General features: G+C 40.5%; 1 protein-coding gene across 8 annotated transcripts in view; it reads right to left on the bottom strand.

The window, feature by feature from the left end:
- Positions 1–6,438: 6,438 nt before the first annotated feature.
- Positions 6,439–16,243, bottom strand: part of ENPP2 (ectonucleotide pyrophosphatase/phosphodiesterase 2) — a 73,069-nt gene continuing 63,264 nt past the window's right edge. For 7 of the 8 annotated variants that reach the window (XM_027645574.1, XM_027645575.1, XM_027645569.1 and 4 more), the window contains 5 exons: positions 15,957–16,092; positions 15,104–15,181; positions 12,429–12,561; positions 11,691–11,847; positions 6,439–7,055 (listed from right to left, as the gene is read on the bottom strand). In XM_027645574.1, the coding sequence (XP_027501375.1) occupies positions 6,885–7,055; positions 11,691–11,847; positions 12,429–12,561; positions 15,104–15,181; positions 15,957–16,092 (675 nt within the window). In that variant the 3' untranslated portion in view covers positions 6,439–6,884. Of the gene's footprint in view, positions 7,056–10,485; positions 10,631–11,690; positions 11,848–12,428; positions 12,562–15,103; positions 15,182–15,956; positions 16,093–16,243 lie in introns of all 8 variants that reach the window. The other variant, XR_003528033.1, reaches the window with a different exon arrangement.

Below are 16,243 nucleotides of genomic sequence, written 5' to 3'. Positions count from 1 at the left end.
GAAGGGCCAGAATTAGATCATGAGGCATGGAAGGTGAAAGCCATGGAGGTGCACTCTTACTTCAATCTGGATGCCTGCTAGTCCAGCTGAGCACACTTCATATAATGGCTTTTGTATTCAGCAAAATGGAGAAACAAAAAGAAATATTTTTCTGCAAACTTCTTTTTCTCTACTGCCTTAAAGGGATCATTATAAAAATGTCAGTTGTTAGATACCTAAAATAACTGTGTTTCTTCTGGTATTACTAGTCAGAAGAATCCCTGAAATTAATTTTTTTTTGCTAACAAATAGCACTTGAGGATTCATTTTTTTATCATACGAGAAAAGATTGTTCATATCTGACAAGGCTGCAGCCCACCCAAGATAGATGCAGCCCACCAGAAGATAACACATCATCTGTCACCTCCTTCCTACTGTCTTTTTCACTACACCCTGCAGAGGTGTCCAGTAATTGTACAACAGAACCTGAATCCAGCCAGGAGCCCGTGGGCATGGGGAAGCAGGAGCAACTGTTCATGTGGTTATACAAGGGAGGAGGAAGAGGAGGATGTAGTTGCTGTTGACCCAGAACACCAAGTGCATGCACCCCAAAACACGTCCCAAAAGACAGCTAGAAACACAGAACAGACTGCAAGTACAAATGACAACATACATTTCAAAGAGAGCAGGTGAAACTACAGCCATCAGCAGTGTCCTAGAGACCTTATTAGATGAAAATGGGTTGATGAGCAGAGGAGGAGATTTGTCACAATTCCCACAGTCAGTGATGGGATAGATCCTGAACTCTGATGCATCTGGATTAGGTCTGAACTTTCTAGTCCCAGAGGAGAAAATACTTACATTATTAATATCTAATTTTCTCAGATGTTAGCAACGATCTAGTTGGTCATGGCCTGCATGAAGAAGTTCTGGTTGGTTCATCAGATATTTGACATTCTACCCTCAGTAATATTAAATGCCTCAAACAAAACCATGCAGATGGGTAAAGGCCACCAGCTTAAATACTCTGAAGAGGCCTTTACCTACAAAAGCTGGCCTTGGGGTTTTAACTGCACTGGAGAAGAAACTGGGATCTTCCAGGATCTTCCACATCCTCCTTTCTGCAGAAGGAGTGTGTAAGACCTAACAGAGCTAAGAGGTAGCAGTGCATGCTGTACAGATATGCATGTACACAGAAATGGCACTGGTTAGGCTTACACTAAAGCAATTTGCAGATGACAACAGATCAAAGCTGAAATAAAACAGGGAGGACAGAAAAAAAAAAAAACCAAAAAAAAAAACCCAAACAAAAACAAAACATGTAAGGAGATAAGAGGAAATTTCCCACTTTGGGAGACAGAAGAGGATGAACAGGTTGAAGGTCCAGGAGATGCTGCCAGAAGGGGACTGGGGCTGGAGAAGATTTATTTGGCAGGTTTATGAAGTCCCTGTTCCCCCTGCATCCAGCCTCTTCTGATAGATCAATCCTTCATGTAGAACAGATGAAATAATTTTCTACTTGCTGCACACAGCCAAGAAAAAGAAAACTCAGGAAAATATCCCCTGAAAAGGATTAAATCCTTTTCTGTTGAGGGTTTATGATGTCAAATAATCTTGCCTCTTTTCTAGTAAATTCCAGTTGTAGGGTCAATCAGTTACAGCTGTACTAAGCCACAATTACAAACTTCTTTGCCTGCTGATCTCTCCATGGTGAAATCTGCAGATGAAACCTGGGTGACCTCCATCTGCCTTTCCCTGCCATATTTAGAAAACAACAGATAAAGTAAGAGGGTAAGGTAAGGTTCCAGAACAACTGTGCACACACTGTGCATGCTATAAGCAGGACAGGGATTTTCCTCTATGAGGGCAGATCTGAATAAGTTACATCCCAAACTTTTGACTTGTAAGGGCAAAGAAATCTGTGGGTTTTTTTACCATGGCTGATGGCAGCAATGCTGTTTTTTATGTCAACATACATTTTAGTAAATGTTAGTTTGTACTCTGTAGTGACAGGCTGTTTGCAGTAACCTTGGGAATACTGCTCTTATCTTGTATTTACACAACAAGTGCAAAGAAACGAGATTAGGTATTTTTCCATAATGTTTAAAAATGCCATTTTTTTCTCCTGTCTTGAACATGGGCTGAACTTTAAACATTTCAAACACATTCCACAACTTGGAAGACGTACTGCTAGTGCCGTACTAATCATTTGCTGGCAAGTCTATCCTGGTCAGAGTAAACTTGTATTTTCATGACTATACCATGTATCTCAGGTCAAGTGCAACAGCTGTCTGACACAGCAGCAATGGAAATTGAAACTAGTCACAAAACCGAGTTGGACTAGGACAACAGCCAGGATGGACAGACAAGTGCTGTAGCATCCCTCTGGAGATACAGGACTCTGGTAAAGAACTAGGCCTACCAAAAGCATTTTGATGCACAGTATTAATAGAAAACCAATTCAGCATGATTGATTGTCCCCAAAGGATGTTGAGCTTTGCTTCTATGGCCCTGTATTCATATTTTATTTCAGCCACGTGATTCCGAGACTTTTGCATTACAAAACTTACCCTGTGCCCTCCCACCAGTGGTAGCACTATCAGAAATTATTTCAAAATGTCACATATTAAACCTATACAGGAGTGCTGTGACCAGCTTTACTGGCTATACTATATGCATGCCCTTAAACCTACTATTCAACCTCTCCATGCCACAGTTTCATCCATGCTTGTGGTAACAGCAGCCTCCCACAGAGGTAGTGAAGTTTCATTTGTCTCTCTGTGCCAAACCAGCAGAATAAACCCTACTGACATAAGTGCCAAATTCATTGGAAGAGCACCATACTGGAGCAGAGAGGAGATGGCAGCTCTGCAGCATCCACACACTCCCCTGCTCTGGGAAAGTTTGGTTTTCTCTCTCCCTCACAGGGCAGAGCAACTGTAGTTGCTCCTTTGTAGGTAGGGGCTTGCCAATTAAAAAAAAAAATTAAAAGGAGAATTTTATCAATTGCAATGCAAGCAATATTTCCTGTCTCCTGCAGAGAGGAGCAGAGGTGTGCTGTGCAGAAATGTAATGCAAATGTAAGGGTAATTAAAGATATTTGATATGGATATGAGACTGAAGGGAAGGACTGCTGGTACATCAGTTCCTGCTGTGACAAATTTATTTTTTTCAGGTTGGGTTCTGCACTCTATACTCACTATCCAGTCTGAACAACTCCGAAGTTCCAGTTCTGCTCCTGCAGCTAGCAACACCTTCAGAGGGGAAGTCCTCCAGCTCTCCTGAGAAGTTTTCTGCTTCCCATTTGTGTGCAGGAATTAGAGAGCTATTTCATCTGTTGTGCGTGAGAGACTGATCTATCAGAAGAAGCTGGATGCAGGGGGAACAGGGACTTCCTAAACCTGCCAAATAAATCTTCTCTAGCCCCAGTTCCCTTCTAGCAGCATCTCCTGGACTTTCAACCGTTCGACTTCTTCTGTCTCCTGAAGCAAGAAACTTCCTCTCTTCTCTATCACTGGTTTTGTTTTCTAACCTCTCCTACAAGAAGTACATGTGTGTTTACATTTGTTAAAGTCTTAAAATCTTCACACAATTAGTTGATCAACTGTTTGCATTTAAAGTACTGAGAAGATAGGGACTATGGCAGGATTTCTTTGGAGCAGCCTCCAGGGACACAGCAAGACTGGCCTAATTAAATATGGTTATTTAAATTTACTCCAACTGTATCCCTATGACTTCTGGCAAACCTTCATAAGATGGCACAGACCAGTTAGGATAAGATAGTGACTTTTGCTGTAATTTTGCTATCATGGCCATGCAGTTGGTCAGGTTACTTGACCTGCTTTCAGTGCTTATCTATTCAGGATATATGACTGTGGAAAAGGGGTTAAAAAAGTAATAGTTTCCTGTAGCAGGGTTATTTTAGTTGCATAACTGCCTCTGGAGGATTTTTCCCAGAGCAAAAGGACTTTGCTAGGTGTGCAGGACACACAGAGCTTCTGTCGTTTTAGCAATTGCTCAATCAATCTGACTCATTAAACATACCTCAAATTTATATCACCCATTGCAAACAGTAATTACCCAAACCCTCAAAACTAGTGTTTGTTCAACAAAAAAAATTCAGTGCTTGTTCTCCTCAGTGGACCTCTTGCTGAAGCCAGAGTAATATCAAGAAAAGGCAACATATAACAGAAACAAGTAGTATTTCATATTTTCAAAATGTTTTAACAGGAATGGAAAGCGGAGGGGTTCCTTCCCTCTGCCCTAAGCTAACATTCACCCCAAGGAATGCCAAAGGCAAATTACAAGTTTCCTTTAAAATGTCTGTTGTTCCTGCAGAGCTCATGTTGCTTAGAGGGATTTAAAAGGCTTTAGCTGGAGTTTTTGTGCACTGGAGCTTTTGTGTTGATAAGGTATCTTTCAACAGGAAAAGTACCCCATGCAATGTGCAGAAGTCACCACAAACATTTCCCAGCACAGCTATTTCTGCTAGCACATTACAATAAAACAGCAATACCCTGCAAGAGCATGGGACCAGGGGCTGAAGAGAAGTAGGCAGAACAGAAGTAAATTACTAGTATTTATTGTTACAATAAACAACTGAGTTAAAAAAAAAATGACATTTCCCTACATACTAATAGTGCCAAACCAGCAGAATAAACCCCACTGACATAAGTGGGAGAGAGCTAAACTGTCTCTCCCAGCAATTATTAGAAACTGTATTTCAAAAGGAAACTTCTCTGAACACAGGAAGAATATTTTTTAGAGCTTTAACGTTCCTTTGGTATAAATGTCATCTTGGTTTTGAGAAAAAATAAAAGAATTACATAATTTGATTTAATTAAAAACCCAAAAAAACAGGGAAACAGATTAATGTTAAAGCAAAAAGTGGTGGTCTTCAGTTTGGTTTATGAACCACTACATTAAATCATCACTGAAGCTGGTGTCGAAGGAATTAGGTCTTAACTGAAAACTCTTTTAAATCCAGAGGAAATACCCTTTGTAGTACATGTAAGAACATAAAGTTTATCATGGCAAGAAGCCCTGCCAAAAGCTTCCAGGAAAATATTTCTGTGCTACCAGACAACCACAAGAGACAATTTTTAAGTTGCAAGAATAGGATGTTTCCAAGAGCTTTGTGCAGTTATTAGAATTTCCACCCTAACATTTTGGGGATATTTTAAAGCATTCAAGTTCTGTACTCTTCTAAATTAAACAGAATTTGGCACCTAGAATACTGAATTTTTGTCTACTGTTCACAAGAACTTTATCATCTGTGTTAACACAATTCCAGTTTACTACTTTCTCTTAGATGGGTTCTACAGGGATGCAAGTTGCTGAAATTGTGCCAGGTTAATTTTATTTCGGAGGCCTGGCTACTCATCTGTGTACATGGCTGAGATGCCTTCCAGCCCTTCCTGCTTTCCTCCACTATCTGTAACCCCCAAAGAGAAAACAGAAAATCACTTTTCTAGAGAGAGGGAAAGCTATAACCCCAAACAAAGGCTTTACGATAGTGCCACTAGTGGCTTCAGCTTCAAGAGGCATTCTAAACAATAATGTATCTTTTACATCATCTAACTACACTAACATTAATGCTCCATAACATATACCTTCTATAAAAGCTGTCAAAGCCAAATCAGGCCATTACCTAGATACCAGCAGGCAACACAGTCTCTTCCATTGGCTTAGGACTGTGCCATCAGTGTCACTTGTAGGGGCTTGCCAGGATTATGAGACTGTTACTCCGCAGAACCAGCAAACAGAGACTTGACTCCCTTGACCAGGCAGGTGATGGCTGTAAATCACGTGCACTGTATGGACTTTACTGTACCAGAAGTTACATATGTGCAATGAGGCCAAGGGGCTTCCTTTGAGAACGAGGGCTGTCATTAAGCCTTAGACTCAGACTAGGGAATACGTGGAAGATTCTGGCTGTTAGAACAAGATGACAAAAATCAGATTTTCTCCTCCCAGCTAAAAGCCCACTGCTATGTGTTTAGCAATATCATCACCTTCAACATCTGCCTTACTTCAATTTCCATCAAAGTCAAAGCAAAGGATGATGGAGTGGGTATTTCCAGGAATCAGTCCAGCTGTGGTAGAGAAGGGATGTGACAGTCGCATCAGTGACAGCAGATGTCATCACGAATCCTCTCCACAGCTCTAGAGCAGGACCAAGTGGCCCAAAAGCATGGGGTACCCCTGGTAGCTTGTGAAAACAAGCATCCTCCTCCCCCAGCTCTGCCACTGTAGCAAAGCCTTACCAGCAATGACTACTGAGGGTGTCTATTTTATGGTCTCACTGTTGAGTACCAGGGTGGGGCACCTGGGCTCCTGACAGTCTTCTTACCAGCAAACCTAAGCTCTTGAGAAGGGTTCTGCCCAGTAAGAAATCTGTGAGTACTCATCTGCCCACAAGCCCCTCTGAACATCCCTGTGAAAGGAAGTCAAAACACATTAAAAAAACTGAATGTGTGGTTTATTATATTTAAGATGCTATTTGTCTATAGTGTTTAAATATGTCTGTCACACAGTTAACAGTAAATGACTGTAATCTTACATGTTCAGTATTTTGATATACAGTACAGGACTACAAGTGTGGTAAAGGAGCATGGAAAATTAATATTTCCTTGATGCACGCATCAAACCTTGCAGCACCACTTAAAAGCTCAGAGTAAGGACTCAAACTGCAGTATTACAAGCACTACTAAATCAACCAAGAGACATACCTATATTAAACATTAGAGAAATAAAACAAATGACACAAACGTTTAATATTTAAGGTTTGATACAGGATTAAAATACTAATATTTTTAATGTCCTGGTTTCAAATTAATAAATATAAAAACAATATAAAAATATACACCAGTTGATAAAAGGATGCACTGAGTAAGGTTAGAAAGCTAAATTTCACTTTCAAACGTATGCAGGTATGTCTTTAGGGAGAGGATTTCTGTGTAGCTGCGACTGGTCTTTCGGAAGAAGTCCAAGCTAGTGAGCTGTTCGATGTCACGCACACGTGCAGTGTGCATCTTAAGAAGATCTTCAACCCACTTAGATTCATCCTCCAAGCTCTGGAAAAAAACCCAACAAAACAAACCCAGGTTTATAACATGCTTTGTCAAAAATCAGCTCCAAAAGCAAATGCAACTTTCCTAAACATCTGTTACATTTGAAAAATCTCTGCCTTATTCAAGAATGACTAAGGTAAATGAGTTGCAAGAAAATAGATTTGAAACTTAACAGGCAAGATGAATCCTACAATTTTATATCAGTACTCATTTTACAGTACGGTTGAGACAATGGAAAAGCTGGCCCCAAGTTGAAAGGTGTTTCAGAAGAACAAATGTATGCTTTTAGAAGATCCACTAACCACTACACATTTTTTTACCTCACAGAAACATCTCACATATTCATCACTTCTGTATTACCAAAGCCCAAGCTCCAGGCTGTTTAGCTTTGAACCCTACCCCTACACATTATTCTCAATTGACCATCACATCATCTAACACAGCATTATTTTAATCTTTCCACTTTACTTTTAGGAGACCATTGCAATTCATTACACATTTGGGACAAAGGTTTATGTTGGTACCTAAAAACCTCTGTTATAGGAACATATATACTATTCACTGACAGAAAAAAGACTTTCACCAAGAACTTGCCATTTAAGAAAAAAAAGAAATCAGGAAGATGTTGATGCCAGCATGATCGGGGTTAGGTTGTGTGGGTATAATTTCTCTTAGGGGACAGCTCCTGCTGCCTGCCTTGTGCCAGCACCGGCACATGTTGGAGTGATTCACAAACAAAGGTAACTCACAAGCATATCAGAAGATCAGCTCTGCAAAACACTGCAGTGACTGGCTGTTTGAGTGTGTTAACCAGTTCAAAACATCTCACAAGCATTGCAGCCAGCCCTGGGGACTGCACAGCAGGGAGCAGACATGGGAAAAGGACAAAGCAAACAGGACTTTTCCCCTTTTGGCCTCTCTGCCTGCTACGTCTACCCTGCTGCTGGGGAAGCAAGTCAGGAATGGAGGGTTGTGTCTCTGGGCTTTTGGACTCGATGCGTGTCACTTTGAAATCTTGCTGCTAAAATTCTATTTCTGGGCTTACTCCTGGTAATGAACTCTCTTCTAATTGTCTCAGCAAGATCCTCCTGCAAAGTGATCCTCTCATGGATCAAGACTAAGCTTCAGCAATGCCAGAGGCTATCCAACACAGTGAATATGCCACAGCCCAATAAGTGGGTCACCCAACAAAAGCCAGGAAGGTGAGCTTGACTGTTTGCACAGAGAGGACATGAAGTACCAGAGAGATCACAGGTGGCTTCTCTTAAGCAAACATCTATGACCTAGTCAGCACTTGTCAGATTTGAAGCTTCTCAGCTCCAAACCATCTTTCCTCTCCATGTCACTAGCAACCTGAGGCCCAAAATCAGGCCTGGAACAAGAAAAGAAAGATGTAAATTAAGAGGGAAGGGAGCACACCCTACTCATTCTGCTTTGCCTGCAGTGCCATGCTTCAGGAATGCCCCCTGCTCAGCCTTGGGCCTGACAGTCAGGTTGCTGGTCTGCATACTGGCCTCAGCAGGGTTGTTATTGCAAACACAGTTACTCTAACATTTTTGTTTGCTCCAAACCTTCCTTCTGAGCAGAAAATCTGCATTTTGCAGAGCTCAGAGAGAAGTCCAAAATGAGCTACAAAGCTCACTTTTTTGAATAGTCACTTTGCAAAAGATCTACAACATGAATAAATCACAGGACTGTGAGGTTTGTTTAAACCAAGTCCAAATAGACAGCTTTTGCATGATTCCAGAAAATCAATCAACTGATCTAGGTTTTAGTTTTTCCATTCCACAACTGGCCCATGAAGGCTCAGGTCAAGTGGCAAGGATTTTAAACAGAGTGATCAGCTAACACAGTATTACATTATTACATTATGAGACAACAATGAATGAAATGTATACATTTTAAATTATAGTTTTTCCCACCTATGTTGGTTAGTCAATAGTACAGTGAGTCTTAGAAGGAAAAAGAAAATATGAAGGTAAATCAAAATAGGCAATCAACTAGGAGGATAACCTAAAATCCAGTGGAAAATGTACCAGATATTCTGGAAAAGAATCTCTTTGAATATCAAATTATTAGCTGGAAAGCTGAACATGATGCATGTAGACAGGTGGGTGAGGAACTTGCTTGTCAAAAAAAAAATTAAAGGTTTTGTTGAAAGGGAAAATAGTGGTCTGGAGGAAGTTTCTAGCAGGGTTCCTTCAGCTTTGGTCTTAGGATTTTGTGTAATATTTTCACACATGCTTCTTGAGCCAAGGTCATTAGTGTACTAGTAAAAAATCACAACAACTGGGAACACCTGTCAGTGCAGAGGAATAACAGCATAGCATAGTGGAGGATGCAGATGCAGGAATCCCTGGTATAGTATGAAGTTAGGTTATCTGACATACAGAAGAGAAAGACCTGGATGTACTGGTTGTGCATGAATGTGTGCCACCATTATAAAACAGCTATGGAAAAAGAAAATCCTAGGTAGTATCAGAGGAAAAAAAAACATTTTCACTTTGAGATCTGAGCTACAGTATTTTCTCTCATCCATGATCCAGGAAAAAAAAAAAGAAAAACTAAAAAAAGATCAGACTGGAAGAGATGCATAGGAAGACTACTACCATACTCATCCTTTCTTACAAGAGCAAAAAAGATCCTGGGTCTTCCACGAATAGAGAGAAGTATATGCCTTGAGATTCACCATAAATCATCACTAGGGTAAATCCCAAAGAAGCCCAGTGAAGAACTATTTAAGACATAGAAAAATGTTGACACAAGGATAAATGGGTATAACCTCACCATGAATAAACACAGTTTAGAAATGGAACAAATTCAAATGAGAAGTGTAGTGGTATGGCTCTGTGAAGAAAGTGTGTGCAGCTAGAGCAGAGTAGGAGGGAAAGCTAATATTTCTCCAAATCTTAAAAGAAAACCATGGAGAGGTTAAGGTAAAATTGTTATATTATTCCATGCATTTCATCCATGAAATATGGTGAGGTTTTACACAATCACTTCTTTGAACAAATAAGATGGAAAACCACGTGCAAAAGTAAGACTGATGCTGTATTTCAATGGCAAAAATTTGCCTAACTGTACTTTCATTCAAGAGCAACATTTAAATATTATTGGAGTGGTGCTTTGCTATATAGAATTCATAGACCAATATCTGCTAATGACCTCGTAGTAGCACTGAAGTTCCTCTCAGAACTGTAAATACGCACACCATAAGTAGTGTGACCTATAGAGAAAAGAAGCCTGTTTTGAGATGTAAGAAATCAAAGACTAAAAGAGGCCATTATTGTAAAGAGCTCATAAAAAAGATTTCAACAGTTTAAGAGAAATATGACTTGCAACAGAGGGAGGAAAAAATAAATTACTTTGTCATAAAATGACATATGGGTAGAGTTATAAGGGCAGAGGCACTAATAACTGCCAGACTAGTAACCGTCAGATCACCAACTGGATCTTGACTCAGAGGAAAGCAGTCCAGAGAAAAACCACGATGAAGTATATGTAGGACTTTAGGAGACTTCTGGTGGAAGACTTCTCTGCCCAGAGCAGTTGTGAGTCTAAACAGGGGAAAGCCAGACCTGCTCAAGAGAGAGGGATACTTCTCCAAAAACATGGTTTTAAAAAGAGGGACCTGAAAGCAGGCGATGTTTGATGAATGAGAAAGAAACAGTGTTCCAGGTGAATTGTGTACAGAACTGGAATGACTATTTCTGCCTGTAGCTGGAACAGGAGTCTTAACTTTTTTGCCAATACAAAATTCATAACATTAATGCGTTCATTCAGGAAACGGTCTCCTGGCAGCCTATAGTGAAGTGTCTGTGTGCAGGAATTCACACAGCTGTGTAATGGGAGAACAAGTTCGGCGGAAGGACAAGTCTAAATACAGCTGCCTGGGGGGACTGCTGTCCTCGCACAGTGCTGGAGCCCACGGGGACCCAACTGCACTCCTGCCACACCATCAGCTGCCAAGTGTGTGTGTTACTTTCTGCAGCGCTGACCAGACCAAAGCCTTCATCAGCATTCTTACAGTGTAAGACCTTGCATCCTAAAGGAAGATAAGAAAGAAACCAGGAGGGTGTCTGGCTGTCTCTGTAATAGGAACCCAAACTTCTCCCTTGAATCAAGGGATTCTGGAAACAGTAAGAGCTGGCACTCTACCCTTGGCAGGTTTTAGCCTATATGTTTAATATTGTGTGGGCTGGATGTAATCATGCTGTCTGATGCACCCAGACTGCCACAGCAGACAGACTGTATTGTACCTGCATATGGAAACTGACCTCAATAAAAACATCAGGCTGGCTGCCAGGACAATATGTCTACACATACAACCTCCCCCCAGTCTGCTCTGAAGTTACACTGACAGTGTCTGTCAAAATGTAGAATCCTACAGATTGTTTACTGCCAACCTACTGTATGTCAGTTCTTCCAGACAATTTTAGGTGCAGTAATAGTTCCATATTTCCCCTGATATCGCAGAGGAGTGCTTTTGTCTAATGAGCTTAACATGACACTCAGCAGAATCACTAAATTGTGCTGCCATTCAACACATCATTGAGCACTAGCTTCTAATAATAATGGGTTTTCACATGTCCCAGGAATATGTTTACCACAGGGCTAGAGTAGTGCAGCAGGACTTACATTGCAGCTCTCATCATTGTCAGGCCGGTGGGGAAGGATGTATGAGAGAACAGAGAGTGGTCCATCACACTTGTCGGCTGGCTGAGTGAAATCTAAGCAGCTGGTTATGATGGCATAGTAATGAGTTGGAACAGGGATTGCGCTGCCTTCCACAAACCTAAGGGAATAAAGCAAACATCTATCCACAAAGGATGAAGTTGTCTGGAGGGAGGTTACACAAAGAACATTGTCTTTCCTCTCCTACATGTGAGGACACACACACATTGTTGAGATGTGCTTGATTCCTGAACACTGTCTGAAAATGGGTATCCAATTAGCTCATACTGTGCTATAGAAAAAACCCACGCAGCGCTGAAAGGCTTCGTCAGTTCAGGGACATGGAGACAAAGCATTACTGAATTAACAAAAGACCTAAGTATGTAATTCAACAGTGCTGTTCTTAAGTTCTGGAGAATTTTAGAGAAAACAGATAATTTGGAACATAATTCAGCTTCCTCTCAAGGATGAACATTTAATTTCAAAGTCAAGGTGAAGAGTTAACTGTTGAATTGCCATTTCCTTATTTTTACCACTGTCCTACCTGCTTGGGCATTTAGTTTTAACGAGCAATAATTTTAAAAAGAGCTAGAAAATCAAATTCCCTCCCCAAAATCAAATTATGTGCAGGCAATGAATTGTTTAAGATAAAGTCACCATTAAGAGAAGAAACAGCAAAGCAATTTAAAGACAGACTCTTACTGTTTTATTTTGTCAGGTGTGTCATGTAAACCATCATAGTCATAGTCAAAGATTGGTCCGCTTATAACATTGACTCCATTTCGTTCAGTGGCATATCTCTTCACCAAAACCCTTTGGAAATAGTTCCATACCTCTGTGGGTAAAAAAAACCAAACAAAATCAATCAAATAAACAAGTAAAAAGAACCCTCAACACACTCAAATTTGGATAAGTCAAAACATGTCAAGATTATAAACAGTTTTTCTTTCCTGAAGATAAAAATCCAGTGGACATAATTCACACAACTGTAGGGGAAATCAAAGACCAAACATTACAGAGTTACTGCAGCTTCATTCTGTTTTGTCAATAAAGCCTATTCAGACTTTTGTTCTCTGTTGATTTTTTTTCGCTCAACCAGTGATAACTGAAACACACGGTACCACTTCCAGGCTGGCATTGCCACAGGCCTTGCAATAGAGATTCTGCTGTTCCTTCACCAAGCTGTAGAAACAGCTATTCACACACTTTTGATGTCCCTGAACACTGCCTTTGTCTTTCTTATCTAGTTCTGGGGAACAGTGCTGTGGTGGTTTTTTGGTTTGGTTTGGTTTTTTTAATATTAAAAATAATACAGCACCGTGATTAAATGCAAACCCCAAACATTTTAAAAAAAGGGAAGCACAAAGGTCATAGTCATGGAGTTAAATTCTCATTGAATGCAAAATGTCTAAGTTTTAAATTAGGTACCATCAAGAATGCAAAAAGCATAGCATCTCCTTTTAACAACCTTTGGGAAGAGCATGAAACACTTTCTCCCACCATGCCCTCCTCAACCTTGACAAGTTAGGATGGGAAACACACTGGCATCTCCAGTTACATCATTCTTTTTGTTCTTTTTTCCCTTTTTATTTTAACTAACAGAAGTGTGTGTAAACAAAACTTCTCAGACTTGCAAAAGTTTAACTCTTGTCTTGCCAGCACAGATGGTCAAGTCCGTGATTCCCTGGCGCTGATGGCAATGCTCAGTGCCACATGCAATCCCTGCTGAGGCTGATGCACAGGGCCACCCCCAGCAATGGTCTAACAAGAACCTCAGCTGCAGTAACCACTTGGCAATACCACTCCTTCAGCTGCTCATTCCTCCAATGCATATGCCTTAACAATGAAAACATTCCAAAAAGGAAAGACTCGCCCTCTCTCCCACTGCCTCAAATTTTGTAGTGTAATCAGTTCCCTGCTCCAGTTCCCAGTGCAACCACACAGAGAGCAACATCAGGGCAATGGGGGGCCAGCCCAGGGGCATCATTCTTGTAGCTCCACCAAAGCAGGAGCTGCTCAAGCCAGTCTCACTATGGAAAAGACAGACACAGAATTATTGCTCATGGGGGTGGGATGGGACAGTGAATTACAAAAACAAAGAGGAGGGGGCCTCTGCAGCCAGCACTGCCACCAAGGCCAGCACAGCATAAAACTGCCACATCATATTTTCGCTGCTGTGGAAAAAGGTCCATATAATGAACTTATACTTGGCTCTCAGCATTGCAACCTGCACACATGTAGTGGTTTTTAATTCCTCAGGAATCACATTAGTGCCAGCATATTTTCTCAGGAATCCTTCACCCACTTGTGATGAAGAGGAAGGCTAGAGCTGCTAGAGGTGCGTTGTTCTCCTGTGATTAGAATTTCAGTTGAATTTCTTAGATTAACATTAGCATAAAGAACATTTTTATGAAGTGATTTAAGAGTGGGAAATCCCCAATAATTTTGCACTCTCTAATCAGTTAAGTGCCTTTGCTCAAATTTCCAGCAAACATCACCACTTGTTCCTACTCAGGTTTTTCTGTTAAAAACACTCTTTCCTGGCTAAAAAGAAAAAGACTCCCATAGGCTTTGATGTTTATCCAAACCTCTCTGGCCTAAAATCTGAATTGGAAATCTCACAAGAACAGGCTCTTGAGATTCTTCCAACGCTTCTCAATCCCTGCCAAGCCAAAAATGCCACCAGAATAGCCTGATGGCTTTCCTACCTCTTGGCAAAACTAGAGAGAAAACGGATGTGCAGACAAAAGAAATGTTAATACTATATCCCTGAAGCACTGAAAGTTTCAGCCAGGTTTAAATCATTCCTCATTTTCCATAGATTTGTTTTCTTTTCTTTTTTTCTTTATAGATAATCAATATGTTCTGTCTCCCTTTAGGGACATGGAGAGAAAAATGAAATGTAATCACTTGTTCCTGACCTACAACAACATGCTAAGTGCTCCCAGGCTTGTGCACGCTCTCAGGCTCCAGTTGAGAAGTAAAAATGTTGCCTAAGTATGTTCTCCACTAGCTTGGGCTGCAGACAAGAGAATCTCAGTGGTCTTACAGAAAGTGAATTACTGTGTCATAAAGCAAAGCTGCTGACCTGTCTACGCTCTTACCTTAGCCCAGTACCAAGGAAAATAAATCTTTCTTAAGACTTCAGCCTTTCTTGCAGTATTTTGTCTGCCCATACCTAAAACTATACAGGTGCCCACATATATTATCTGCTGGTTACAGGTAACTGAACTTTATGTTCTAAACTTCTCCCATAATCCAACACACAGTAAAAAAAACCACATTCGTTCCATAATCCAACAAACAGTAAAAAAATGCTTGTTGGGAAAGAAGTACAGTCATGGAAAGGGCAGTACAGTCATGGAAAGGGCACTTACTTTTGAAGGCAGGATACATTGGAATGATATTTGTTATTAGAAAAGCATCATATTTTGCTTCTGCAGAGGAACTTAATTCTGAAAACGGTGAAACAGCAAAATATTAATAAGATGAAATATAAGAATTTCAAAGAACATAAAAATGTTTTGAAAATGGCTTCAGAGATTAACTACCAGGAATACTGTAATCTAAACAGCAAATCTGAGTGCTATATTCAGAAGCACACACTACATACACAAAATTTGTCTTTAATGTGGCAGTTGAACATGGAAAGGAAGGATTCTATCTTTGCTTCAACTGTCAACCAGTTCACGATATTTTTATATAGGTTTATATTGCTGTCTCAAAAGTCAGAGATCTGCTTTGCGAGCTTTTAAAAAGAGGCCAACAACTTCCAGGGCAAGTGAGGAGTGTGAGATTATCTTCTAGTTCTGAGCAAGTCTCTCACCAGTAATTCAATTTCAGAAATCCACCATGAAATATTTCAGCCACTGAGTGAGGAAGGTAGACCAATGAAGTTCACAGCTGTGAGACAGTTGTGTCCCTCGAATATTTACTAGTCCCAGAAGATCCTTGCTCCATGACAACTGCTCCAGGAGAATCCAGAACACTCATTTACACAGGGTTTCTACTAGCACTATTTCTAGAGGATGGCAAAAATTTTTAGAGTATGCAGCAGTCCAATTTGGATTTATAAATTAAAAACATGTTTACCTGACTGCTGTTTGAATTCAAAATTAGTCTGTTTATATCTGGGGGGGTGTGCCTGGAGTATGTTCATACCTAAGGTTTTTCCCTAACAAAAAAGGAAAACTACAAAATCTTCAGGTATTAAAAGCTATCAAAACTTACGAGGAGGGAAAAGGAAGCCATAGGAGAGCTGTTTGTCGCCCCTGTAGGCTGCACAGCTCTGGCTGTTTCCTGGAGAAATGCGCAGGTCAGGCCTCACACAGCTGGACAGGTGCTCCGGGACACCTGATACCTCTGCCTGCATTGAGGAACACAGACAGAAACAACAAAAAGAGTAATTTCAGATTTCATAGATAAAAGAAAACTATTTCATACAGTCAACAGACTATATGGAAGGCCTTGTGTGCAGTAAAATAAACCACCTAGCTGTACAACCAAATCATGCTACT

This window comes from Corapipo altera, unplaced genomic scaffold (assembly GCF_003945725.1).
Source record: "Corapipo altera isolate COAL_440 unplaced genomic scaffold, ASM394572v1 51, whole genome shotgun sequence".
NCBI lineage: Eukaryota > Metazoa > Chordata > Aves > Passeriformes > Pipridae > Corapipo > Corapipo altera.
The sequence above is the reverse complement of the archived record's forward strand: the minus strand, read 5'-3'. Positions and strand labels throughout refer to the sequence as shown.